Source organism: Rattus rattus, chromosome X (assembly GCF_011064425.1).
Source record: "Rattus rattus isolate New Zealand chromosome X, Rrattus_CSIRO_v1, whole genome shotgun sequence".
Classification (NCBI taxonomy): domain Eukaryota; kingdom Metazoa; phylum Chordata; class Mammalia; order Rodentia; family Muridae; genus Rattus; species Rattus rattus.
In genome coordinates, this window is record NC_046172.1 from 15,251,142 (window position 1) to 15,278,669 (window position 27,528).

General features: G+C 40.6%; 1 protein-coding gene across 1 annotated transcript; it reads left to right on the forward strand.

The window, feature by feature from the left end:
* Positions 1-22,876: 22,876 nt before the first annotated feature.
* Magee2 (MAGE family member E2) lies at positions 22,877-24,978 on the forward strand. The gene has a single exon (XM_032890377.1). It carries the CDS (start codon positions 23,086-23,088, stop codon positions 24,655-24,657), a length of 1,572 nt encoding a protein of 523 aa, XP_032746268.1. The 5' UTR covers positions 22,877-23,085; the 3' UTR covers positions 24,658-24,978.
* Positions 24,979-27,528: the final 2,550 nt, after the last annotated feature.

Here is a 27,528-nt window from a genome sequence, read left to right on the forward strand (position 1 = left end):
TGCCTATAAAGCACAACAATGAATAGCATAGTAAGATATCCCCAAGGGCACAATAGTAGTACTTATATCTTGGAGGTAAACAAAAGCTATCTAATTGGATTTAAGGCCAGTTAAATAAGAAGGAATTGATGCCTGGTACTGTGACACTATCCAATTACCCATGCTTGGTGGACACTCAAGGAGAATCTAATATTACTACTTTCCTGAACTACTATAATTTCCAACTGCTTTATAAATATTCACCCTTATACTCACAAAAAGAAACATTTTTTGATGAAGGATGAGAGCAATATACCTGTGAGGATAAGTATTTAGAATGCAGCCAAAAAGTATGCTGTATTATGATATTTTTTGAGTCCCATAAGTTCCCAACAATATGGTCAATTGCACAAGACCTGCAAAGACCACAACAGCTGACATGACAACACAAATGGAGAAAATTTTCACAAGATCTCATACCTAGTTGAAGAGCTACAAGTAATCAATGGCTGCCAAGGGAGTGTAACTTTTTTTTCAAATACTATTTTTAATGATAATTCTTTAAATGTTTTAACCTCCCTTGTAGCCCACCACCTACCAGAGGTTGTGGAAAAGAAAGGATATAGGGGAAGTAGACCTGTTTAGAAATATTCTTTGGAGCAAGTCCCATCTGTCTGGAAATCACCAGTACAGTTCAAGGCGCCTGTATTTCCCATCCTTTCCTTGTCACTTCTGAAACCCTGAGAGAGCCAGGTAGACTATTGTTTGAACCAAAAAGTTAGATAATGGTTAAGTTTCTTCTCTTTCCCTATCTGCAGAAGCTATCTGAGAGAGAGAGAGAGAGAGAGAGAGAGAGAGAGAGAGAGCACTCACATTGATTCAAGCTACTCTAACAGTTAATACATATTCTACTTCTTTGAGTTGAGACCATGAACTTCTGTTTTTTTGTCTTGTTGTTTTGTTTTGTTTTATTTTTTTGGTCTAGGCCAAAGGTACTATCTTCTCATATATTCATACTAACCTAAAAGGGGGTCTTTAAAGGAAGGTTAACGGTTCACATTTAATCTGTGAGATGTATAAACCCACAAGGACTTGTGTTTTCATGAGGGATAGGCAAACTTTACCATGGAACTGAGCTCGCCAGGAGTAGAAAGCAACAATGTGGTTTGCTATCGTCTTGGCTGGTGACCTCATGAATTGGAGGTAACTATGTGACTTAGCTGCCATCTTTGCTAATGATATGGAAGAGAGCAAATGCCATGTGGTTTCACCACAGTCTTGGTTAATGTAACTACATGGCCTAAACCAATATTCTGGCACTCAGAAAACTCTCTCAGAAGTCACTGGACCCCTTTTTATTCTTTCCTTTTAAAATATTAACTACCCTTGGGCACAGGGCCTGATCTTGATTGTGGTCCATATACTCAGTGACGCTCATATAAATATCACTTTTATTTTCTCAGATGATGGGATGTGAGGAGCGCCATACCCAAGCAGTACAAATATATAGCTTGGACTGAGACCAGAGCATTTCTATCTCTACACTAACTATCCCTAGACCTGGAAACTTCTAATCTCTGTACAATTTAATCTAGACCTAGAATGTTTTACCCTCTGAGACTTACTGCTGAACAAACTCATGCTTTCTAGCTCCTTCTGAACTCTGGCTGGCTGGTTCAACTCAGCTGTTCTAACTCAAACCATTTCTCCAAGCTGATTCAACTAGCTTCTTTCAGCTTCTGACTGAATCGCTCTGCTTGGCCTCAAACTAACTCCGGCCGTCTGTTCTAATGTTCTGGCTCCTTGTCATTCTGGGGCTCATTCTGTTTTAATCTGCAACCTGTCTCTGTAAAACTCTCCTGGTAAGGCTACCTCCCCCCACCTCGTTCTCTCTGCACCACTCTCTTAAGTAGCCTCTCTTTCCTGTATTGATCTCTTGAGAGCTAGGCATATCCATCTCGGACTCATTCTGTCAAATCTTTCTCTGATCATCACTTTGTCTGTCCTTCAGTTAGACATCACTTTCAAATGTGGCTGCTTCCTTCTACCAAACCAACCTTACCTACATTGTTTGAGATTAAAGGTGTGCACAAGGTTGTGTCTGTGTTCCAGTCAGAGTGATTAGAGATGTGCCATTCCAGCTGGATCACACATAGAGGGTCTTTGGATGTGATCCCTTGTCAGAGCAGCCATGTTGCTGGGTTAAAAATCCTCTACATACTCCATTGGAGAAAACTGATTTACTTTTCCCCCAGCAGATGTCAATTACAAACAGCTTCTTGGTTAGGGGTAGGACCTCATGTCCAGTTCTTCCTAGTGATGGTATTTGTTTTGGTTTGAACTGAACTTCTTCTTTTAAACTAAGGAGGCACCTTAGCTAGAATTTTACTGCTGTGACAAGATACCATGACCACAGAAACTTGTAAAAGGAAACATTTAATTGGGGATGGCTTATAGTTCAGAGATTTAGTTCATTATCATCATGGCAGAAAGCATGGTGTCATACAAACAAACATGGTACTGGAAAAATAGCTGAGAGTTCTATATCTGGATCATCAGGTATTGGGAAGAGAGAGTGACACTGGGACACACTTGAGCATCTGAAACTTCGAAGTGACCTGCTTCCTCCAACAAGGTCACACTGACTTCAACAAGGCAACACCTCCTAATAATGCCATTCCCTACAGGCCTTTGGAGGTCGTTTTCATTCAAACCATCACAGAAGGTAACACCAGATCTCCAAGGAGTATTTTTCCCACTTTTATCTTGTTTTGTTTTAATTTTGTTTTGTTTTATTTTTAATTTTGACACATCAATTTACACAATATATGTACTTGTTTCCAGAGGTACTGAAAAATCCTTCAACACATGTCCTCTGCTAGCTGTGAACTCTCTGGTTCCGGCTGCCTGGTAAAATCAGGGCTCTAGAAGTACAGCATGGGCTGGCCTATCATGGCTCTCTGCCATGGACTCTGCTCACACTCCCAACAATTCAATGAAATCATGATTCAATAAACTGTAGTTTATGAATCAGATTTATATGTTAAATTCTCAATTCACAATATATCCACACAATAAACTCACAGCCAATTGATAAGGATATAAACCTCCTACCTAGATAAGATAAAATTGCCTACAGAAATCCATCCCAACTTCCTTAGCAATTCAAGACTACCCAGATCTGGGCCATCCTTCTCCGTCTCCATCTTGATTCTCCTCGCTCCTTCTCTCCTTCTTCTCCGTTTCCTTCTAAAACCTCTGTTCCCGCCGCCTCCCTTCCTTCTCATCCAATGACAGGCCTCATTTTATCTTGTCTGCCTTCACCTGCATAATGACATCAACCTACAGGGTGGAACTGGGAAGAGAGGGGTGGGGTGTGATTGGGATGTAAAGTGAATAAAAAGTAAATTATTGGAAGAAAAAATGCCTTCCCTTGCAAAGTTTCCAGGCATTCAGTCCTTATGCAGGAGTCTGATGTAACAAAAAAAGTGATTGCACGTTTTATTCGCCAAACACACTTATGTCAATCTGGATATAGAGAAGACCTTATCTTTCTCTAGGGATCTAATATAAAGGTTCTGGTACACAGTCCAGCCAGCTGCACAATTAGGCTTCCCCTTACTAAGCAGGTCGTTTGCTACTCCTAACGACAAAGAATTTTCCTCACTAATTTGGTAATGTTATCCAGGAAGTTGTAGTCAAGGAGATCTGATGGATGATTTCTAAACTTAACCCTGCCTTGTGAAAAGCATCTCAAGCTCTTAATCAAAAACAATGACTTTCTCCAGAGTGGACATCTTGTAGTGGACAGCTGTAGCAAAGAAAACATCAATCTTGTTAATGCTTTGACAAAGGCAGCCCAAGGTTCTTTGGATGATTTTCATTTATTTTTTGCCTATTCTCTTCCTCTAATAATGGCAAAACTGCCCCAATTATTTTCTATTTTCAATTATGTTCTAAAGAATTATAGTGGCACTAACGGTCTTTGTGTCTGTTACAGCTGTTACCTCACTCACATTGCATGTTCTAAGGATACACCACAGAACTGGATATCTTATGTTCTGCATCTTTACTGTTTCATCATGGCCCCTTAGATTTACCCTCCCCTTAGGCACTCTAACAGGTACACCTTTTACATCTCCATTTTTGCCATCTCCAAAGCAGTTCCAGTGGTCTGTGTTCCACATCCCTGTGAGAGGAAGGAAAGGAGAAGTAGAAGTTAAGCAGATTTCTCATAGACAGACAGATAGGTAATCCAGACGGTTAACTTCCAAGGTAGCAGGCTTCTTCTCTGTCCTGACCCGAGACAAAAGGCTGGCAGCTTAAAACAATGGCCTTGTGGGTTTTTCTCCTGTGAATGGATTAGCCTAACAAATTCAAGGTCTGATTAAGACATGTATAGATTTAGGTCAATCTATACTCTTCTTTCTTTAAAATGGCCAGTCCTAATTAGGAGAAAAGGACACATCAGACTTTAAAAATCCCCAACCCTCAAGGAGAGGGCCTTTTCTTTCTGTGTGCTTGTAGTATATGTGTGTTTCTTTGGCCCTAATAAAAGACTTTCTTTACTAGCAAGCAACAACAATAATAAATCTATTTAATTGTGCTAATATAATTAAGCTTCAATAGTTCAATACTCTAAGTTATAAGAGACATACTCATATTTAAGCATAAAGACTGACAGAATAACTTCCTATACCAAAAACATTAGCACATGGTCTGTATTTAAAAACCCTTTCCCCTCAGAGAAAGAACTGGAAGAGCTTGAAGGAGCTCGAGACCCCATATGTACAGCAATGCCAACCAACCAGAGCTTCCAGGGACTAAGCCACTACCCAAAGACTATACATGGACTGACCCTGGACTCTGACCTCGTAGGTTGCAATGAATATCCTAGTAAGAGCACCAGTGGAAGGGGAAGCCCTGGGTCCTGCTAAGACTGAACCCCTAGTGAACTAGACTGTTGGGGAGAGGGCAGCAATGGGGGCTGGGTTGGGAGGGGAACACCCATAAGGAAGGGGAGGGGGGAGGGGGATGTTTACCCGGAAACCGGGAAAGGGAATAACACTCGAAATGTACATAAGAAATACTCAAGTTAATAATAATAATAAAAAAAATTATTAAAGAAAAAAAAAACCCTTTCCCCTCTCTTTTTCATAATGAGTCTGAATAGGCAGCAAAGATCACTTACAGAGACTTCATTAGAAATCTATTGTTTATTTTAGCCTTTCATTATGTCCAGTAGGCAAGGCATATTCATCTTGTCTAGAGCTATAAAAAATAGAAAAATATGAAAAACCTCAATTAATGTTGTCTCTACTGAACTCAGTGGTTTCTCGTGCCATTTCAATTATCTCAGAAATGAGTTCAATGATTTTCAGAATCTAGGCTCTTATCACAGGTTTCTTCTTCACACTTCACTATGCATTGCTGCAATATTCCTACATTTTATTACTTGAAAAAGAAATTGTCTGTTTTGTTTTATTTTGCTGTGCTCTGTAATGAGCCAAATATTCTATGGATAAAGAGATTTCTTTGAATAAGGCTTAATTTCTTGATATTTGTTTATAAACAAAATTTAAAACTAATAATTGTCAAAATAATTGTTATGCTCACAGTCTTTTTTTTTGTAGTGTCCTATTTTTTCCTTGAAGTAAAACATTTTTTTATTTTTTTATTTTTTTTATTTTTTTATTATTATTAACTTGAGTATTTCTTATATACATTTAAGTGTTATTCCTTTCCCCTGTTTCCGGCAAACATCCCCTCCCCTCCCCTTCCTTATGGGTGTTCCCCTCCAACCCTCCCCCTTGCTTCCTCTCCCCAACAGTCTAGTTCACTGGGGTTCAGTCTTAGCAGGACCCAGGGCTTCCTTCCACTGGTGCTCTTACTAGGATATTCATTGCTACCTATGAGGTCAGAGTCCACGGTCAGTCCATGTATAGTCTTTGGGTAGTGGCTTAGTCCCTGGAAGCTCTGTTTGGTTGGCATTGCTGTTACATATGGGGTCTCGAGCTCCTTCAAGCTCTTCCAGTTCTTTCTCTGATTCCTTCAACAGGGGTCCTGTTCTCAGTTCAGTGGTTTCTGCTGGCATACGCCTCTGTATTTGCTGTATTCTGGCTGTGTCTCTCAGGAGCAATATGCATTCACATTTTGATCATCCGTCTTGAGTTTCATTTGTTCTAGGCATCTAGGGTAATTCAAGCATTTGGGCTAATAGCCACTTATCAATGAGTACATACCATGTATGTCTTTCTGTGATTGGTTAGCTCCTCAGGATGATATTTTCCAGTTCCAACCATTTGCCTACTAATTTCATAAACTCGTTGTTTTTGATAGCTGAGTAATATTCCATTGTGTAGATGTACCACATTTTCTGTATCCATTCCTCTATTGAAGGGCATCTGGGTTCTTTCCAGCTTCTGGCTATTATAAATAAGGCTGCGATGAACATAGTGGAGCATGTGTCTTTTTTATATGTTGGGGCATCTTTTGGGTATATGCCCAGGAGAGGTATAGCTGGATCCTCAGGCAGTTCAATGTCCAATTTTCTGAGGAACATCCAGACTGATTTCCAGAATGGTTGTACCAGTCTGCAATCCCACCAACAATGGAGGAGTATTCCCCTTTCTCCACATCCTCGCCAGCATTTGCTGTCACCTGAGTTTTTGATCTTAGCCATTCTCACTGGTGTGAGGTGAAATCTCAGGGTTGTTTTGATTTGCATTTCCCTTATGACTAACGATGTTGAACATTTCTTTAGGTGTTTCTCGGCCATTCGGTATTCCTCAGCTGTGAATTCTTTGTTTAGCTCTGAACCCCATTTTTTAATAGGGTTATTTGTCTCCCTGCGGTCTAACTTCTTGAGTTCTTTGTATATTTTGGATATAAGGCCTCTATCTGTTGTAGGATTGGTAAAGATCTTTTCCCAATCTGTTGGTTGCCGCTTTGTCCTAACCACAGTGTCCTTTGCCTTACAGAAGCTTTGCAGTTTTAAGAGATCCCATTTGTCGATTCTTGATCTTAGAGCATAAGCCATTGGTGTTTTATTCAGGAAATTTTTTCCAGTGCCCATGTGTTCCAAATGCTTCCCTAGTTTTTCTTCTATTAGTTTGAGTGTATCTGGTTTGATGTGGAGGTCCTTTATCCACTTGGACTTAAGCTTTGTACAGCGTGATAAGCATGGATCGATCTGCATTCTTCTACATGTTGACCTCCAGTTGAACCAGCACCATTTGCTGAAAATGCTATCTTTTTTTCCATTGATGGTTTTGGCTCCTTTGTCAAAAATCAAGTGCCCATAGGTGTGTGGGTTCATTTCTGGGTCTTCAATTCTGTTCCATTGGTCTATCTGTCTGTCTCTGTACCAATACCATGCAGTTTTTATCACTATTGCTCTGTAATACTGCTTGAGTTCTGGGATAGTGATTCCCCTGAAGTCCTTTTTTATTGTTGAGGATAGTTTTAGCTATCCTGGGTTTTTTGTTATTCCAGATGAATTTGCAAATTGTTCTGTCTAACTCTTTGAAGAATTGGATTGGTATTTTGATGGGGATTGCATTGAATCTGTAGATCGCTTTTGGTAAAATGGCCATTTTTACTATATTAATCCTGCCAATCCATGAGCATGGGAGATCTTTCCATCTTCTGAGATCTTCTTCAATTTCTTTCTTCAGAGTCTTGAAGTTCTTATTGTACAGATCTTTCCCTTGCTTGGTTAAAATCACACTTTAGGTACTTTTATATTATTTGGATCTATTATGAAGGTGTCATTTCCTAATTTCTTTCTCGCCTGTTTTCTTTTGTGTAGAGGAAGGCTACTGATTTATTTGAGTTAATTTTATACCCAGCCACTTTTGCTGAAGTTGTTTATCAGCTTTAGTAGTTCTCTGGTGAAACTTTTGGCATCACTTAAATATACTATCATATCATCTGCAAATAGTGATATTTTGACTTCTTCTTTTCCGATCTGTATCCCCTTGACCTCCTTTTGTTGCCTGATTCCTCTGGCTAGAACTTCAAGAACTATATTGAATAAGTAGGGAGAGAGTGGGCAGCCTTGTCTAGTCCCTGATTTTAGTGGGATTGCTTCAAGTTTCTCTCCATTTAGTTTAATGTTAGCATCACAGTCTTAACCCTTAAAATACACTACAAGATAATGGTCTTTGCAGTGGTGATTTCATTATTAGAACTCTAATAGTTCAAAAATAAAAGCAATATCCAAATTACATTAGGAACTCGAGAAACTAGACATCAATAAACCAAATAAAGCAATTAAAAATAGGGTTCAAAACCCTGAGATTCCACCTCACACCAGTCAGAATGGCTAAGATCAAAAACTCCGATGACAGCAGATGCTGGCGAGGATGTGGAGAAAAAGGAACACTCCTCTATTGTTGGTGGGATTGCAGACTGGTACAACCATTCTGGAAATCAGTCTGGAGGTTCCTCAGAAAAATTGGACATTGAACTGCCTGAGGATCCAGCTATACCTCTCTTGGGCATATACCCAAAAGATGCCCCAATATATAACAAAGACACATGCTCCACTATGTTCATAGCAGCCTTATTTATAATAGCCAGAAGCTGGAAAGAACCCAGATGCCCTTCAACAGAGGAATGGATACAGAAAATGTGGTACATCTACACAATGGAATATTACTCAGCTATCAAAAACAATGACTTTATGAAATTCATAGGCAAATGGATGGAACTGGAAATATCATCCTGAGTGAGCTAACCCAATCACAGAAAAACACACATGGTATGCACTCATTGATAAGTGGATATTAGCCCAAATGCTGGAATTACCCTAGATGCACAGAACACATGAAACTCAAGAAGGATGACCAAAATGTGAATGCTTCACTCCTTTAAAAGGGGAACAAGAAAACCAGTGGCAGGGAATAGGGAGACAAAGTTTAGAACAGAAAGTGAAGGAACACCCATTCAGAGCCTGCCCCACATGTGGCCCATACATATACAGCCACCAAACTAGACAAGATGGATGAAGCAAAGAAGTGCAGGCTGACAGGAACCGGATGTAGATCTCTCCTGAGAGACACAGGCCAGAATATGGCAAATACATAGGAGAATGCCAGCAGCAAACCACTGAACTGAGAACAGGACCCCCGTTGAAGGAATCAGAGAAAGGACTGGAAAGCTTGAAGGGGCTCGAGACCCCATATGAACAACAATGCCAAGCAACCAGAGCTTCCAGGGACTAAGCCACTACCCAAAGACTATACATGGACTGACCCTGGGCTCCAACCTCATAGGTAGCAATGAATAGCCTAGCAAGAGCACCAGTGGAAGGGGAAGCCCTTGGCCCTGCCAAGACCGAACCCCCAGTGAACGTGTGTTCGGGGGAGGGCGGTAATGGGGGGAGGATGGGGAGGGGAACACCCATATAGAAGGGGAGGGGGAGGGGATAGGGGGATGTTGGCCTGAAAACCGGGAAAGGGAATAACAATTGTAATGTAAATAAGAAATACCCAATTTAATAAAGATGGAGAAAAAATGGGGTTCAGATCTAAACAGAGAATTCTCAACAGAGGAATCTCAAATGACCCAGAAACCCTTAAAGAAATGTTCAGTATCTTTAACCACCATAGAAATGAGAATCAAAACTATTTTACAATTTCATCTAACACCTGTCAGCATTGCTACGATTAAAAGGCACTTGCACTCCATTGCTGGTGGTAGTGCAAACTAGTACATCTACTGTGGAAATCAATGTGGCATTTCCTCAGAAAACTGGGATTAGTTCTAACTCAATTCCCAGTTATAGCACTCCTGGGCATATACTCAAAGAATGCTCCATTCTCCCCACAAGGACACTTGTTCAACCATGTTTATAGCAGCTTTATTCATAATAGTCAGAAACTGGAAACAAGCTAGATGCTCCTCAACTGAAGAATGGATGGTGAAAATGTTGTATTTATACAATGGAGAATTACTCAGCTGTTAAACTTATGAAAATTGCAGGCTAATGGGTAGAACTAGGAAAAAAATCATCCTGAGTGATGTAATCTAGAGGAATTTTAATTGAGCAACATTTTACTTTTAATTTTAATTCAGCTTTGACAAGGGATCGTATCTACCTTCTAGGTTTGTGTGATCGGACGTAATGACACACCTTTAATCCCTCAGGCTGGAATACACCTTTAATCCCAAACAATATAGGTAAAGTTAGTTTGCTGAAGGGAGCAGCTATGTTTGAAAGTGATGTCTAATAGAGGAGCAGACAAAGTGATGAATCAGAGAAAGAGTTAACAGAATGAGTCGGAGTTAGGATTCACCCAACTCACACAAGAACTGTGAATTAAGAGAGCAGCAAGAAGACTGAACCCCCAGTGAACGTGATTGTTGGGGGAGGGCGGCAATGGGGGAGGATGGGAGGGAACACCCATAAAGAAGGGAGGGGGAGGAATTAGGGGATGTTTGCCCGGAAGCCGGGAAAGGGAATAACACTCGAAATGTAAATAAGAAACATTCAAGTTAATAAAAAGAGAGAGAGAGAGAGAGCAGCACAGAGAGGAGTGTTTAGATGAGGAGAGAGAGAGAGAGAGAGAGAGAGAGAGAGAGAGAGAGAGAGAGAGAGAGAGAGATTGCAATTTTTACTGGGACAGTTCTTATTTATTTATTTTTATTTATCCACTTTACATCCCTCTCACTGCCCTCCTCCTGGTCACCCACTCCCATAATCCTTCCCCAGCTCTCCTGCCTTTTGGGGCCTCCTGGGTACCCCCACTCTAGTACTTCAAGTCTCTGAGAGGCTAGGGGCTTCCTCTCTCATTGAGACTAGACAAGGCAGCTCAGCTAGAAGAACATATCCCATGTCCAGGCATATCCAATTGGATATCCAATATTTCAGTTGTTTGGTACCCCCATGAGGACCAAGCTGCATATCTGCTATATATATGTGCTGGGGGTGAGGGTAGGTTGGTGCTTTAGTCTCCGAGAGCATCAGGGGTCCAGGTTGGTTGACTCTGTTGATCTTCCTGTGGAGTTCCTATCCCCTTTGAGGCTTGCAATTATTCCTCCTGTTCTTCCATAAAAGTCCCCAAGCTTCATTCACTGTTTGACTGTGGGTTCTGTATCTGTCTGAGTCAGCTGCTGAGTAGAGCTTCTCAGAGGACAACTTGCCCTGTTTGCAAGCATAACAGAATATCATTAATGGTGTTTAGGGATTGGTGCTTGCCCATGGAATGCGTCTCAAGTTGGGCCAGTTATTGGTTGGACATTTCTTCAGTCTCTGGTCCATCCCCAGTACCTGCATTTCCTGTAGACAGGATAAATTTTGGGCTGAATGTTTTGTGGGTGGAGTGGTGTCTCTATAATTTCACTAGTGTTCCTTCTTGGCTATAGATAACTTCTTCAGTTTCCACATCTCCAATGTAGTGAGTCACAGCTAAAGTCACCCCCATTGATTGTTGGGCACCTCTCTTATCCTGTGTCTCTGTCTTGTCCTGGAAATGCCCCCACCTCCTCACCCCTATAAGTTGCAGATTTCCAGTAATTTTCAAGCTATCAAGCCATCTCTCCCCATCCTTCCCCACACCTGATCCTGAAGCCCCATTCCTCTCCCCATTCCCCGCCCTCTCAGTTCCCTCCCTCCATCTGCTTGTTATGGCTATGTTCCCCTTTCCGAGTGAGATTTATGCTTCCTCACTTAGGCTTTCCTTTTTGTTTAGCTTATTTGTGTCTGTAGAGTATAGCATGGTACCCATATTTTATGGCTAATATCCACTTATCAGTGAGTACATACATTCCCTTTGGGGACAAGGTTACCTTACTCCAGATGATATTCTCAAGTTCCATCCATTCCATGAAAAACTCATCATGTCCTAGTTTTTAATTGCTGAACAGTATTCCATTGTGTAGATGTACCACAGTTTCTTTATCAACTTTTCAGTTGAAAGACATCTATGTTTTTTCTATTTTCTGGCTTACGAATAAAGCTACTATGGACATAGTTGAGCAAGTGTCTTTGTGGGCTGTGGGATCATCTTTCGGGCATATGCTCAGGAATAGAAAATCTGGGTCTTTAGGTAGTACTATTCTGGGACAGTTTTATAGAGACAAGCTGCAGCTGAAGACAGAACAAGCCAGAGAATAATTAAGAGACAGAAGATTAGAACATATTACCAGAGTTAGTATAAGGCCAAGTAGAACAATTTAGGCAGAAGCTTAGAGAAGCCAGATTGAATCAGTCACCTTGGAAGATTAGATTGAATGGAATCTAGAAGCTTCCAGGCCTAGTCCTAGAGAGAAAAAAAAGAGAAAGAGATGCTCTGGGCTCAGTCCAACCCATGTATTCACATAGGTTGGGTATGGTTTTTCTCTCATCCTGTCATCAGAAGAAATCAAAGAGATGTTTATCAGTCAGCCAGAGTTCAGAAAGAGCTAGAAACGGTGAGTTTATTCAGCAGTAAATGTCTGAGACAACTATTACATCTACTGAATAAAAGTTACTTTTACAGTAACCCAGAGTCAGAAAGACAAGCATGGTATGTACTTACTTATAAGTGGGCATTAGCTATTTAGTAAAGGATAATTATGCTACAATCCACAGACCTAGAAAGTAAGTAAGAAATAAGGAGGGCTCAAGGGAAGATGCATGTGTCTCCCTGGGAAGGAGAAATAGAACAGATTTTGTGGGTGGACTTGGGATAGGTAGGGATGGAAACAGGAGGGATGCGATGGGGTATGGAAAGAGAGAGAAAGTACTGAGAGAAGCAACTGGAATTGGGGGGGGATTTGGGTAATAACATAGAAAGTGCAATGAAAAGCCCCTGGAATCTACAAGAGTGGCACTGGAAAAGACTCCTAATAATGATATATACAGAGCCTGAACTGGCTGACTTCTATAACCAGAAAAGGCTCCCAGCAGTAGGACCTGGACATCAACACAGCCACATAATCTTTGACCTATACTTTGTTCTGCCTGCAAGACGTGCTGGGTAATGGTGGCAAAGAACTTGTGGGAGTGACCAAATAACTGGTTCAACTTGAGGCTTATACTACAAGAGGGAGGCTATGCCTGACACTGCCAGGATCCAGAGGCTGGACAGCCCAAAGACCCACGGTAGAATTAAACATGATTGCCTCACCCTCAAAGTCAATGATATTTTGGTATACTCAAAGATCAGTGCCCAGCACAATTGTCATCAGAGATGTATTATTAAACAACTGAGGGGTTCAGAGGCAAAGACCCAAGGCCAAACATTAGGCAGAGCCAGGGGAAAACTGAAGAGAGGGAGGAAGGATTGGAGAAGCTAGAGGGCTTGAGGACACCATGGATCACCGCCCACAGAATAAATTAAGCAGGGCTCATGGGGGCTCACAGAGACTGAAGTGACAAACACGAACCTTGTATGGGTCTGAGCTACATCTCTGAATAATGTTATGGTTGTATAGTTTTGTGTTCTTATGAGACTCCTATCACTGGGAATGTATGTGAGGAGTCCCTGACTCTGTTGACAGTTTTCCTCCTAATGGGTTGCATCATCCAGCTTTGACGTGAGGGTTTGTGTCTAGTTTTTATTGTATGGTTGATATCCCTGGGAGGCTCTCTCTCTCTCTCTCTCTCTCTCTCTCTCTCTCTCTCTCTCTCTCCTTTAAGGAAATGGGGGAGGAGTGAATCCGGGGCAGTGATATGGAGAGACTAGGAGGAGGAGGAAGGGCAAACCGTGATTGGGATGTAATGTATGAGAGAAAATTTTTTAAAAAGATAAAAAGTAAAAGCAAGAATAAATTAATGGGATTGCATGAAATTAAAATGCTTCAGCACAACAAAGGAAATAATAATTTTAAAAAGGAGAAACAGCCTACAGAATGGGAGAAAATGTCTGCTGGATATTCAATGAAAGAATAATATCCAGAATACATTTTAAAACTCTACAATGCAAACACAAAAATAACAAGTCAATCCATTCAGTAAACGGACATGTGATCTGGAGAGACACGTCTCAATAAATATACAGAAAAGTGTTTGACATCTTTTGCCATCAGGAAAATGCAAATCAAAAAAAAAAAAACTTCATTGAGATTCCATGTCATCCCAGTCAGAAAAATTATTCTATTCTACTCTTTAAATGCTAGCAAGGATTAGGGGAATTTTATACACTGCTGGTGGAAATGTAAATTAGCCCAGCCTCTATGGAAATTAGAATGGAGATTTCCTTCAAACGAACAAAAGTTCAACTATACATCCCAGCTAGGTCATTCCTGTGTGTATATAGCCAAAGAAAATAGATTTAGCATACAATAGAGATACTTTCATACACGTGTTCATTATGGTACTATTCACAACAGGCAAAATAGAGAGGCAGCCTAGATGTCTATCAATAGGTAAATGGAAAAATATTGTATATGCACAATTATATACATATAGATAGCTTAGTTACAGATATAAATTTATATCTGTGTATATGATAAAGTTTTATCTACACATGAAGAATTAAATAATATCATGAGTAAGAGATTTGAGTAGAACTAGAATTTAGTAAAATTAACCAGATACAGAAAGTATCATGTTTTTTTCTCATATGTAGAATCAAAACCAAAACAACACATGAAAATAGAGTATTGACATTTAGGCAAGGTGACTAGGGGAGAAAGGAAAGGAGAATAAGAGAAGACGGCAGAGAGAATTCATCAGAACAGCAGAACAAAGCACAGTGCAAGCACACATGGAAAGAAATGCACAGGGAAATGACTTAATTTGTACAATTAATATTATTGAGTAGCTACAATAAGATAATTAAAGAAATTTAAGAAATTAAATTGTTTATGTGGTTATACTAATTGGCCCCATCTGAACATACCAACTGACAAAAAGATACGCAAATACTATATTGACCAGCTGTTTAAAAGTTTAAAAATAAACTTTTCTTCCTTAAATTGCTTCTTGTACTATATTTATTTAAAGCAATAAAACATAACTAATACAGTCATTCCAAGTGTAAAAGCCCCAAAAGCCAATTCTTAGATGACTTAAAAGAAGGTATTATTAACTGCGATAAGCCCTTGTGTTTATTAAGAAGAGCATTTAAGATATTGTGTGCTTTCTCATGTCACAGTGTCCAGCACCATAACATTTATAATATAATTTGGCAAAATTATAGTTTGAAAGTCCTCATGATAATATCCAAAATTTCACATATAAATTAGTTGCACCAGTACATGAACACTGGTAGGTTAATCTTAAAGGTATTGCTTATGATAATTCCAAAAATATATCCAAGTTGCCAACAAGTACATCTTGATATTGTAAAAGTATGATATGGCCAGTTTCCAACAAGTCTTTTGCTCTGAAAACTTCCAAATGGACTTTACCCAATTTACCCAAATACTTTCCACAAAGGGCTATGCGTGTTTTCTTGTAATGATTTATTTATTGTGTGAACAAAACTCCCTAAAAGAAGCCGTGTCTTCAGAGACTGATTGGTTGATTAGAATTTTAGTACTGTGGAGAGATTGAAACGTTGGAGGTCCAAAAGCTATTATTACCTTATCTTGGGCTAGTTCTAGCCCTCTGGAACATAGCCATTACTCACCCACCTTGGTGTAACTAATGGATAAAAACCTTTTAGAATTTATTAACTTAGCAGTCTACTAGTTTCCACCAACCGAATAGGTAAGAATGCTATCAGACAGCATTTTTGGCCTATAAGAAGTTTCCTTTATCCATAACTCCTTCTCTGATTTATCCACCGATGTGTTTTAAATTTACCTTGAATTATGACTGTCTTTGTTTTATAAAATTATAAAACATCATGAAACTGCTCCCATGTAGGAACATGGCATTTGGATCAGCTAAGTCTAGGTTTCCAGGTCCTGGTCACTCAAACTAGATCCAGAATAAACTATTTCTTACTTCCTTTAAGATGAGAGTATGTTTATTTGTGCCAATAATGCCAAGGTGGACTGAAGCTATTCCTCACTGGAATCCTAACCATAGTAAAGACAAAAAGACTTACTTTCATTTATCTGACTTGCAGAATCCCCATTTCTTTTTCCCTTGTAACACAGGCACTTGCATTATTAGAATTTCAATTGATTCACGTAAATTTTTACCTTTTGTGGAGAAATGTCACCATGTTTATTACCCATAACCTTCAGGAAATGTAGAGAGAACTACTGGAATTCTAAAACTAAAGCTATCCTTAGAAATCTCAAGCTTTGAAAGCCCCAAATACAGCTATTAGGTTTAGGATTATGAGATCAAGTCCTATAGACTACAGGTTAACTCTTATGGGTTAATTGTCTCATGTACTAAGGAAATTCACAGTTCAAGATTTGATCAAATTGCAGGTTTAATCATTAAACACTCATACAATACTTTGAAGTTTAGCACTACGTGTTATGAGGAACATTTACAAAGCGGTTAACAAAATACACCCTTCATAATCTACAATCTGAAAATTTATTCTCAACTAGATATCAGAGAACTGTTGAATTAAAATATAATTGAATTTTACCTTAACCGGAACTGTTAACAAGTGTTCCAACAACAATACTCAAAAGTTTTGATACCTTTATTCTCCTTTCAACTTAAAATATGTGAATCACTTTTGGCGGACACCATTCAGGCAGAACTGTGATGGAGAGGTGAGCTTGGATATGGTCCACCATTTTGCACAGTTGTGATATATGTACCTCAGAGAGCCACAGCCCCAAAGGGTTTGACCCTGGATTGTTTCTTGCTGCAGCTATGCCTTTTCATGTTTGTCATTGCTATACTCCTCCTCTATCTAGCATGGTGTGAATGGGTGTGGAGAGAACCTCCCTGCCTATAGTCTGGTGTGATTGCTTTATGGGAGACAGCCCACTCTACTGGTCAATTTTCCTTCAGATCAATACAAAGATGAACTTTCATAGAATATTGTTGTTTAGATGAATGATTTTAAAGAATTCCTAACCTGATTTAAATAGTTTTAGGAAATTAGCATGGCTGGTAAGGAAGATCCAGGAGATGGTTTAGGATGTTTTGCCAGGAAGATACAATAAAGATAGAACTAAGAGTCGAATGGGCCCCCTCTTTGTGGAGTAGTGAGAGCTGCATAGGCTAGAAAAGGAGGACAGTGAGCTTCTATGCATTACATGCACATAGTTGTACTTGTGGAAATGAAAATAGGTTTGAGACATGTTAACGATCAAAGAAAACATTCATGCTAGGTTGGATCTGAGTTCCTTGATCTTGTGATCTAAGGATGTGGTCATGGGCTTTTGATGCGAACTATAAAAGGGCAGGGTTACGAACAAAGAGTAAATGATCCTATTATGAGTATAAGAATAGATGATTAGCTAGTTCAGTTGAATAGGATTTCAAAAAATAAGACATGAGATAAAATGATTTGTTTCTTGGTAAATACAAATTGTCATCAGCTAGCATAGGGGGAAAATCGCTACAATACACTTGGCTTGCTTAAATTTTGTTAATCAATGACAAAAGAACTATTGCTTTGAGGTTAGGATGAATTTGTGGAACAAAGGTAGATGGGAAATGTTCAGTTAGGTGTGGCTTGCAAAAGAATATATAATTAGCAATCATGTTGCAATTTCTCTGTGTAATGATTTTAATCTGTTTTTGAAGAATACGTTTTTGTAGTGATTGTTTTTGGGGAATATGTAACTTGTGGCTATGAGGTGATTTTTGTTTTGCATGTTAGGCACTAGTGTCGTTTATTGCAGAAATATTTTTTTAAAAATTGAACAAATTGTGTATAGCTAAAACCAAACAATTCAGATATATTATGGATGGATAGGTGGGCTTCAGAAACCTCAGAGAGCTACAGAATATGGCATTTAAAGACTTTTTATTATTAAAGAAAACTTGTTTGACAATCAGATAGGTCTGCTCCGGGCAGCATCCTTATTCTACCTCAAAGAAGATGATGAGCACCAATAACCTCCATATTGAGTTTGCCTCAAATGTGGCGAGGCAGCCACTGGGCAAGAACCTGCCCTTGCCTCAATTGCAGACAGAGTATTGTTGCAGACAGAGGGAAGTTGACTGCCACGCCTTGCAATTGCAAAGTAGGCAAGTCCTTCACAATTCCTGCTTCACACAAAAGTCTGTCATGTACTGGGCCAGGGGGCTGGATATTAATGCTCCAACGTGCTAGAGACAATTTGTGGGTGGCTGTCCAGACAGCCAGAAACCTGTATCATTTCAATAGCGTTGGAAGCTGCTTGCTTTCCACTTCCTGCATACTCGAGTAACATTTATTCTTTCTCAAGTCTTTGATGTGGTTGAAGACTAGATAGTTTCACAATTAAGCTTACATCGTTAGAATTTAGAAAAAGGTCTTTACAAGGTATAATAGAATATGATTTAAGTATAGAACTCTAAATCACCAAAATAGGATAGATAGTCGAGTACTTTCTCCCAAGTTGCTAAATACAAATGGACTAGACACTGTAAATGTAATTATTACCTGATGTTCTTCAAATCGTTAATATTGTATATATTTTAAAATTAATTAATTAATTAACATCACAAACACTGCTTCCCCTTCTGATCATGAGATGATCTTATTTTTTATGTGAGAATTTTTTCTTAAGTGGTACAAAAAAGAGAAAAAATAAAGTGAAGATTTTGAGCATACTTCAACAATAAGATGTTGGGGGGGTGAGGTGCGCGCGCGCACATGTGTGTGTGTGTGTGTGTGTGTGTGTGTGTGTCTGTGTGTCTGTGTGTGTGTGTGTGTTTCCCCTTTTCCCTGGCCTCAGACAATTAAGTTTTGCTACTTCAGAAAAAAGTCTGTTGTGTGGTTAACAATCAACTCCACATCTCCTCTCCAGTACTTAACCTATCAAAGCTGGCTTTTGACACACTTTCTCTTGATTCCTGGAATATTAACTACAAAAGACGTTAAGTTAGGGTTCTTATGAGCCTTTGCTTATGAAAATACCATTTTCCAAACAATGAGATAAGCTTCTGCCATCAAAAATGAACAGCCTCCCCCTTAGACAGTGTAACAAGATAATTCAGCAGTCTGGTGTGTTTGCTTTGTTAGTAATGTTACTTTCATTCGTCTTCATATTGTTATTTTATCCCATACAGTCTCCCATCACTTAAGGAAAAGCAAAATTTTCCTGTAAAGTCTTTCCCAACTACTGCCACTCTAAATTTAACCAACTTCTATATATGATATCCTCTACTTGGTCCTGCTGAGGTATGGAGCTAATAATAGCCGTGCAGATACATTTTGCTATATTTTAGCCTCCAAAATGGACACAAGCTATGATTATGTAGCTTCCTAAGTATACAGATAGTTTTATGGATAGGGTTTTATAAGTTCTGAACTTCTAGGAGAGTTCAAGGACTAATAACTAATTTCTAAAACTTTCTGTGTTGCAGTTGATACACGGGCCTTGTTCAGAAACTTATATGCTACTGCACTTGTCTCACATCAGAGAATTCACACTTACCTTGAAATAAATGGAGCAAGGGAAACTAACCAGAATCAGTCTCAGACCACACGCTCTAATCTCCTTGTTAAAGTTTCATAATTACCCAGGAGACAAGCCTTTAGCATGTCCTGAGGGAATTTCTGGATTTGGCTAATTGGAACGTATAGACATGCCTTGGTGGCATCATTCTGTGGACTGAGGTCCTGAGATTAATAAAAAGAAAAAATAATGAGCGGGCATTTCTCTCTATTCCCTGACTCCAGATGCAATGGGAACAGTTGCCTCAAGTATCTCAAGCAGGATTTTCCTTCCATGATGGACTGTACCCTCACACTGTGAACCAAGAATAAACTCCTCTTTCCTTAAGTGCCTTTGCTGGGTAGTTCATCAGAGCAACGAAGAAAGAGATAAATGTGGTGGATTTATTTCCTATGACTTGATGCCTTCTGCCCTTGGATAAAACAGGGTATTATAAAAGAGATAGGCAGTTCCTGGTATCCAATTGACTCCATTATTAGTTGTCAGATAAATATTGATGCTCTCCTGTTTGCACAAACAATTTCACATGTTATCAGCTTCAAATAAGAATATTCTGCTATGAGTGTTGGGCCAGACAGAAACATGATGTCTCTGTAATCACAATGTAACCAGAACAAACAAACAAACAAACAAGATGTTTAAGCCATAATGATTAACAAACATCCTTTTACCCTAGCGATAGGAGTGACACTCTGGATATAACCACTACAATGTTATATACATACAACAAAATCCAGGAGTGAGATTTATATATGTGAGGTTTTTGCATAATTACATTATTCCTTTGACTAACAGTCCTTTGTAAAATGTGTTATGCATATCCTGAATTCATAGATTTGTATCTGCCTTCTTAAACGTCCATATTCACACAAGTATAAACTCTATAGTAGTGAAAATTAACAGACAACTGGTGTAAACAACACAGATAAAACTGCAATAAAGTGGGGATAGCTCTCGAGATTAGATATAAATACATACACTGTATAGTTCTATTATCATTTAAAGTATATATAGTTCGTATTTATACATATTTCATATATATTTATATATGCACATATACATGAATGACTAATCTAAAATGCCAATTTTTTTAAGGACAAGTGAGAAGGAAAGAACTGGGATAAAGGGCACAAGAACTTTCAAGATGCTGGAAATGATCTTAACTGGCATTATGATCACATGGTGTATTAAATGTGTCATAACTTATCAAGCACATTTGTGATTTATGGACTTTATTATGTACATATTCTAGTAGTCAAGTGAAACACTTTACTAAAATTATATTGAAGATAAGTTCTTTAAAACGGGTAAAAAATTAACAGAAAGTCTCAAAAGAAACTTGAGATAGTGTCAGCCCATCATTTTGCATTTGCATTGACATGCGTATCATAGGCATGGCTCCTTTGCTGTTCATTTAGCTGTAACTAGATATCTTCATTGGCTTGAAGGATACAAAAATAGCCAAGTGAATAGAGAATGCAGTTCAGTGTGTCCAGGAGAGGACTTCATGGAACAACATGCTCGGCATAATGAGGAAGATAGAGAACCAGGTATGGATAAATTTGCTAAGGGATTGAATACCATGGAGTGAGACTGAGATATTATTCCAGAGTTAAAGTGTTTTTTTTTTCCATTTGATGTTGCTTCCCTTTACTCTATGGGAAAAATAAGTCTGACTCACACTGTGAGTGGGGTTTTATTTATAGTAAATAAAGAAGATAAAAAAAAAACCAAACTTAGTTTTACTTTGAGAACACCTATCTAAGACAAAGAACACATTACCCTTCTCGAGACTGGGAGAACTGGAATAAAAGATCCCTCCGAACTGACCCAAATTGTACAGTTGTAGCAACTAAGAGGGCACTGGTTTTCACAAGACTCTCCTAAGGCATGATCAACAGATCAACACAAAGCAAACATTGTGTCTTATAGAGCATACATACTCATTTGTACAGCAAACACGAGTCCCCTTTGCCCAGTTTGAGCAAAATACTTGGTCCTGAACCTCCTACATTTCTATTATAGTAGCATGCACATTTTGAAAAGAAAGATAGGGAAAATGTCACGGTGCATGTCAGTGACTGGCCTCTGAAGGAATCTCAGGGCACTGGAGCACTGGATGTAAAACAGTAATCATTACCATCAAGAAAGTGGAGGGATTTCAAATGTGACTGCAGGTGACAATCTGACATACTTTTTCTTCCTTTACAGTGCTCCATTGCGTTCCTGGATTACAGCTGAGCTTTAGCCCAACTACTGTGGCAGTACTCCCAGAAAATAGAGCAACCAAACCTTCTTCCTGGCCAGAGTGTTTGGACGATGTGTGAATCCTGAAATATACACATACAAACCTACTCTTCTGTGCAGCCCTAAACAGTGCTGACACGCAGGAGGAAATCCAGTCCTTTCTGTTTAGCCAACTCTGTCCTTGTCTCCCACCCATATTGCAGCTCTAGCCAACATGGTTAACTGGCAGTTACACAAACTTATATTTTATTCTTATATTTCTGGACCTTTCGTGATGATGTTTCCTAATGCTACAATGCCCTTGTAAAGCACGAACTCTTCCCATTCTTCTGGTCACTTAGAGCTCAGCTCCCCTGACTCTTTTTCAGCAACTACCTCCAATCCAAGATACTTCAGACAAAACTGACGTTCACTACTTCTGTGTTTGTGCTATATGTAAATTGACTCGTGCTGGTTTCCATCAATTTTATCTGAGACATGTTTATAAAATAGAGCGAAGAACTCCTTGAAAGTCAGATGGTGTGATAGAAAGTACTTATGTTCTGGGCTCTGATAAAAGGATTCAAGCCCAATCTCTTTCACTTGTAGCTGCCTGAGTTTGTACAATCAAACTCACCTCCCCGTGCCAGTTTTCTCATCTTTACGATGAACACCATTTAGATTAGCTAACACTCAGTAATTTTAATATGAGAAAAGTGAAACACCAGGCCTGTTACCTAGTAAGTGCTCGATAAAGGGTTGGTGAGCATCACCACTGGTTGAACCAACCCTAGAATGCACTGATTGCGAGCTCCATACAGGAAGGAATTATCAATTTGTCCTCGTGGCAATCAGTGAGGCATCTCACAAATATCCAGCATTGTGCCTGAAATGGGCATATGCTCAAGAAATAATCTGTTGAGTTGGGGGAGGCCTTAATGACTTACAATTATCATAAATACTGTCCCCATCCTCTATTAAGCCTTATCAAGATGCCTAATACCTCACAGAAAAACTTCAAATACAGCATCACTGAACACTCCCGTCCCCTAATTCTTCTACTTTATTTCCGTTGTTCCTTTTTGTGAATTCAATTCCCTAATAAGTTCAAACCCCACAGCAAGCCTGATCTTCCAGTCAGAAGTGGGAGGGGGCAGCAGTGGAAGCTTGAGAGGGGCGTGGTCACCACATCGCAGAGCTTGAGTGCGCCTGCGTAGGATGCGGCAAAGCTAGGTTCTTAGGTTTTCCTTCTTTGCTGATTACTGCTTGTGTATAAAGATCGCCTTTCTCACCAGCTCTCCCTTTCGAACCGCACAGCTCTGAGTGTCAGGCTTCGGCTCTGTGCCGAGGTGCCAACACACTCCTCCCTCCGACGGATTGCTGACCTCCACGTTCGCGTTCCTGTTTCCTGGAACCATGTCTGTGGTAAGCCACAATGCGCGCCAAGGCAGAGCAGAGGCCACTGCAGATTGCAGCGACAGCCAGGGTGAAATGCAGGCTACTATTGCCTCTGGGCCCCCCAACTCCATGCTAGTCCCCGAGGCTGCCCAGGGCCTTGAGATTCCAGACGACCCACAGGGTGCCAGCGCTCCCCAGGCTGCGCAGGACCCGAGAGACATCGAGGTTCTCATCGACGAGCAGTCCCAACGTTTGGGGGCGCTCAGGGTCCACGACCCTTTAGAAGAGAGGTCGGTTGCTTTAGTGAATTTCTTGCGAATGAAAAGTCAAAGTGAGGGGTCTATCCGACAGTCAGAAATGTTGGAGTTTCTCAATGAATACTCAGTTCAGTTCCCTGAGATACTCAGACGAGCCTCAGCTTATCTGGAACGGGTCTTTGGGTTGAATCTGAGAGTCGTTGATCCTCAGACCGACACTTACAATCTAATCAGCAAACCGGGTCCCCAGACCACTGAACGCCTAGCAGAGACCCTGGACATGCCAAAAGCAGGTCTTCTGGCCTTGGTCCTAGGCCACATCCTCTTGAATGGCAACCGGGCAAGAGAGGCCTCCATCTGGGACCTGCTGTTAAAGGTAGAAGTGATAGATGAAACTCAGAGGATCAACAACCTCTTTGGGAGCACAAGAAACCTCCTCACTACGGACTTTGTCCAGATGCGATTTTTGGAGTACTGGCCAGTATATGGCACTAATCCCCTGGAATTTGAGTTCCTGTGGGGCTCTAGAGCCCACAGAGAAATCACGAAGATGGAAGCCCTGAAGTTTATAGCAGAGGCCCATGATGAAGAACCCTGGAGCTGGCCAGAAGAATATAACAAAGCTCTGGAATCTGATAAGGCCAAAGAGAGAAGCCAGGCTGCCGGCTTAGAGTTCTGGTCAGAGGACACTATGAATGATAAAGCAAATGATGTGGTCCAGTTGGCTATTAATGGCACTGAGGAATTGCTGCCTATCCATCAGGATGAGCTATTGGCTCACACTGGCAAAGAATTCGAGGATGTGTTCCCAAATATCCTCAGCCGAGCCACGCTAATCCTTGATCTGTTCTATGGCTTCTCTCTGATTGAGGTTGATAACAGTGATCACATCTACCTCCTTGTCCCGCAACCAGAATCAGAAGAAGAGCAAGTAATGCTAGAGAGCCTGGGCAGACCCACCCACGAATACATGATGCCAATCCTGGGTTTGATCTTCCTGATGGGCAACCGTGTCAAAGAGGCCAAGATCTGGAACTTACTCCGGAGATTTAATGTTGATGTAGGGAGGAAACATGCCATTACCTGTAAGCTAATGAGGCAACGCTACCTAGAATGCAGGCCGCTCTCCTACTCTAATCCAGTTGAATACGAGCTGCTCTGGGGTCCTCGGGCTCACCTTGAAATCACCAAAATGAAAGCCTTGGAATATATGGCTAGGCTCTACAGAAAGCAGCCACAGGACTGGCCAGAGCAATACAGGGAGGCTGTGGAAGATGATGAGGCCAGGGCCAGATCTGAGGCAACAGCCATGTTCTTCTTTGGTTCCATGTGAAGTCTGATGTTCCACTTTACTGGAGTGGCATCTGTTAAAAGGGCCTTTGGGAAATGGAAAATGGGCACTCGGGTTCTAAATCGAAAGTTGGGAGGGTTGGGGTAAAGAGTACACCTTGTATTTATTATGTTCCAATTCTAATAACATTTCTTTCCTTCTGGTATACTCTTTAATTGTCTTCACAATCAGTGTTTTTTAAAATGAAATTGCTCGTTTTCTCTTCCTATCTTGTTTCAGTATAAAAGTTCAGATAGCCGTGTAATGTATTGTAAAATGTATTGTGTTACATATTTGAAATAACTAGTAAAATAAGGTAAATAACGGTAATCTCTCTCTCTCTCTCTCACACACACACACACACACACACACACACACACACCAAACACAAAGCCAAGTGATTGTCCTTTTGAGTCTATTGTGTTAACAAACTAACAAAAATAAAAGACTGTCACTTCCCTGTACTTAATTTGCTGTTGCAGAGTGTAGTAAAAAAAAATAAAAGTATAATGAATTAGATGCCATGCCTATGTGATCATTTATTTAGTAAACATTTATCAGGTACCTGTGTGGAGAACAAGGCACCATGCCAGGGGCTATAAGGGCAAAGAAGCCTGATCTGGCCCTCAGAACTTCCCTCAAGGAGGAAAGACATGGAAATGAACCAGTGGCGTAGGATGGGGTGGGGTGGGGTGGGGTGGGGTGGGGTGTGCTATTGAAGTCCACAAGTATAAGTCCCAACTATGTGATGGGAGGGTAGTGGAGAAACCAATGGTATACAAGGAATGCTGGGAAAAGATCAGGAGTATGAAGCAGGAGCTGGGTGAGGGTAGGAAGGACAAGGTAGACTGAAAGTCCGGGGACACGGTAAGCTTTAGTGATATCTCAGGAGTGATACCAGAGACTGAGATAAGGAACAGAAGGAGGAACTGGTACAATGTCCACAGGGGTTTTGAAGGTCACCCAGAAAAGACTATGCTGAGGTCTGAAGGGGAATGGGAGAGAGAAATCTGTGATGGGGCTAACAAAGGCCCTATCTCCAGAGAGTGGCTTTAGGAAACAGTAATAGCCTTCAAACGCAGCTGGTCTGGGATGTCAATCAGATTTAGTCCACACCCTATACCCCTCAATAGCACTGTTTATTTTAACACTCTAGCTGTTAAGGTAAAAGTTAGCATTTTAGGTCTCTTGATTCTGATTCTTCTAACCCTAGGAATCCTGCAGGTAGCAGTTTCTGAGAGGCACCCCTGGCACAAGGATGGGTATCATGGGGAAACTCTCCTCTGAGTAGGAAAAGACAGTGATGCCTTCTGGTATGGCATGCTGTATGCTGCCTCATCTCCTGGCATCCTCAAGCGTTCTCCCCTTTACATCCTTTTAATTATCAGAGGTTTCCCTGAAGTGCCACCCCCCTAGCAGATGGTAGAGAGTAATCAGATATTTCTTACATTTGTCTTAGCCCCAGAGAGGTAACAGTATAATTTCCAACTCAGGAATTGGACAATGGAGGACAGATTCACCCTTTTGGCCCCCAGGTCTGACCTGCGGCGTTGCAGGAACCCAATTAAGAGCAGTCAGCCCGAGAAAAGTCTGCGCAGGCGCATTCTGCGGTTGCCAGGGCGATATAACCCCCACCGGGTCTCACTTAATCTCCTCTGTGGTAGCATTCCAGGAACTAAATAAGCAGTTGGGATGGGATTTCTAGTGACAAGAAAATTAATACCCGGAGAACCTAAGCTGATGGAATTCGAGGAAATGGGGTGAAGTGGACTCGGGGCGGTGGTGGGGGCAGCATTGGACACAGAGAATTTGGGACTATGGTCCTACCCACGCAATAAACTGCAAGGGCCTCTTCAGCTTTCTTAGACCCTAAAAGTTTTATGCGTGCAGAGTGAAGAAGCAAGAGGAGGCAAGCCGACTATGGTGCCAAGTGTTTCTTGTGACTTTTTGAATTGGCTTTTCAGGCATGTCCAAGATATACACCTGCCAAGGGAAAGCTGTGGCTTCCGGACCGACCAGCAAGCATTAACATAAAGCTCCATTTGTTTTAGTACTAAGTATGTGCCAGGAACTGTGCTAGACTTTATCCATGCTTAACTCTATAACTGTCCCTTCCCTTCCTAAGGAGCGTTTTAATGTTCCCATTTGACGCTAAGGTAGACTGAGGTTTAAGTAATAATCCCAAGGTCACACAGCCACAGGGTAGATCCAAGCTTCAAGTCTAAGGAGACCTTTCCATCACCTGTGACCTGTGCTATGTTGTTGTTACTCAAACCTGCTGACTCTCATGATACAAGAAAAGTTAGTATGGCCCGAGTGTGGAGGCAAGACAATTCTGTCCACAGGAGGAAGGGGGTGAAAGAGTGAGGCTGGCATTTCTCCAGGCCCTTTCGTGTGCTATCACTGATGCTCCACTGAGCTGCCAGGAATAGAACAAGCATTTGTGTGTGCTCTCCCTATTCTTACTCCATCTGCGCTCTGTAAACCTTAGCCTTATCTGCTGCTTTTCACCCAGAAGAGGCAAGGGTCATCACTTCTGGACCTTAGAAGTAGTGGTAGCAGTAGGTTTCGTTTTTTTTCAACTCTGAAGGAACAGTAACCTGATAAAACTTCTCACTTGTCCAAATCTGCTCAAAAGTACAAAAATAGAAGCGGAAAATAGCCCTATGTCACAGATGCTGCATGCAACTTTCCAGAAAGGGCAAAAGTGACATGTAGAGGGCAGGTGCCTATGGCGAAGGAAAAGATGTAGTATCTGTGAAATAACCAGGAAGTTTCCCCCTTTTAGGCACCAATGGGAGAAACCAGTGGGAGAAACACTTAACAGTGAAAAAGAATAGCTGGTACACAAGAGTTAGAGGCTGCAAGAATTAC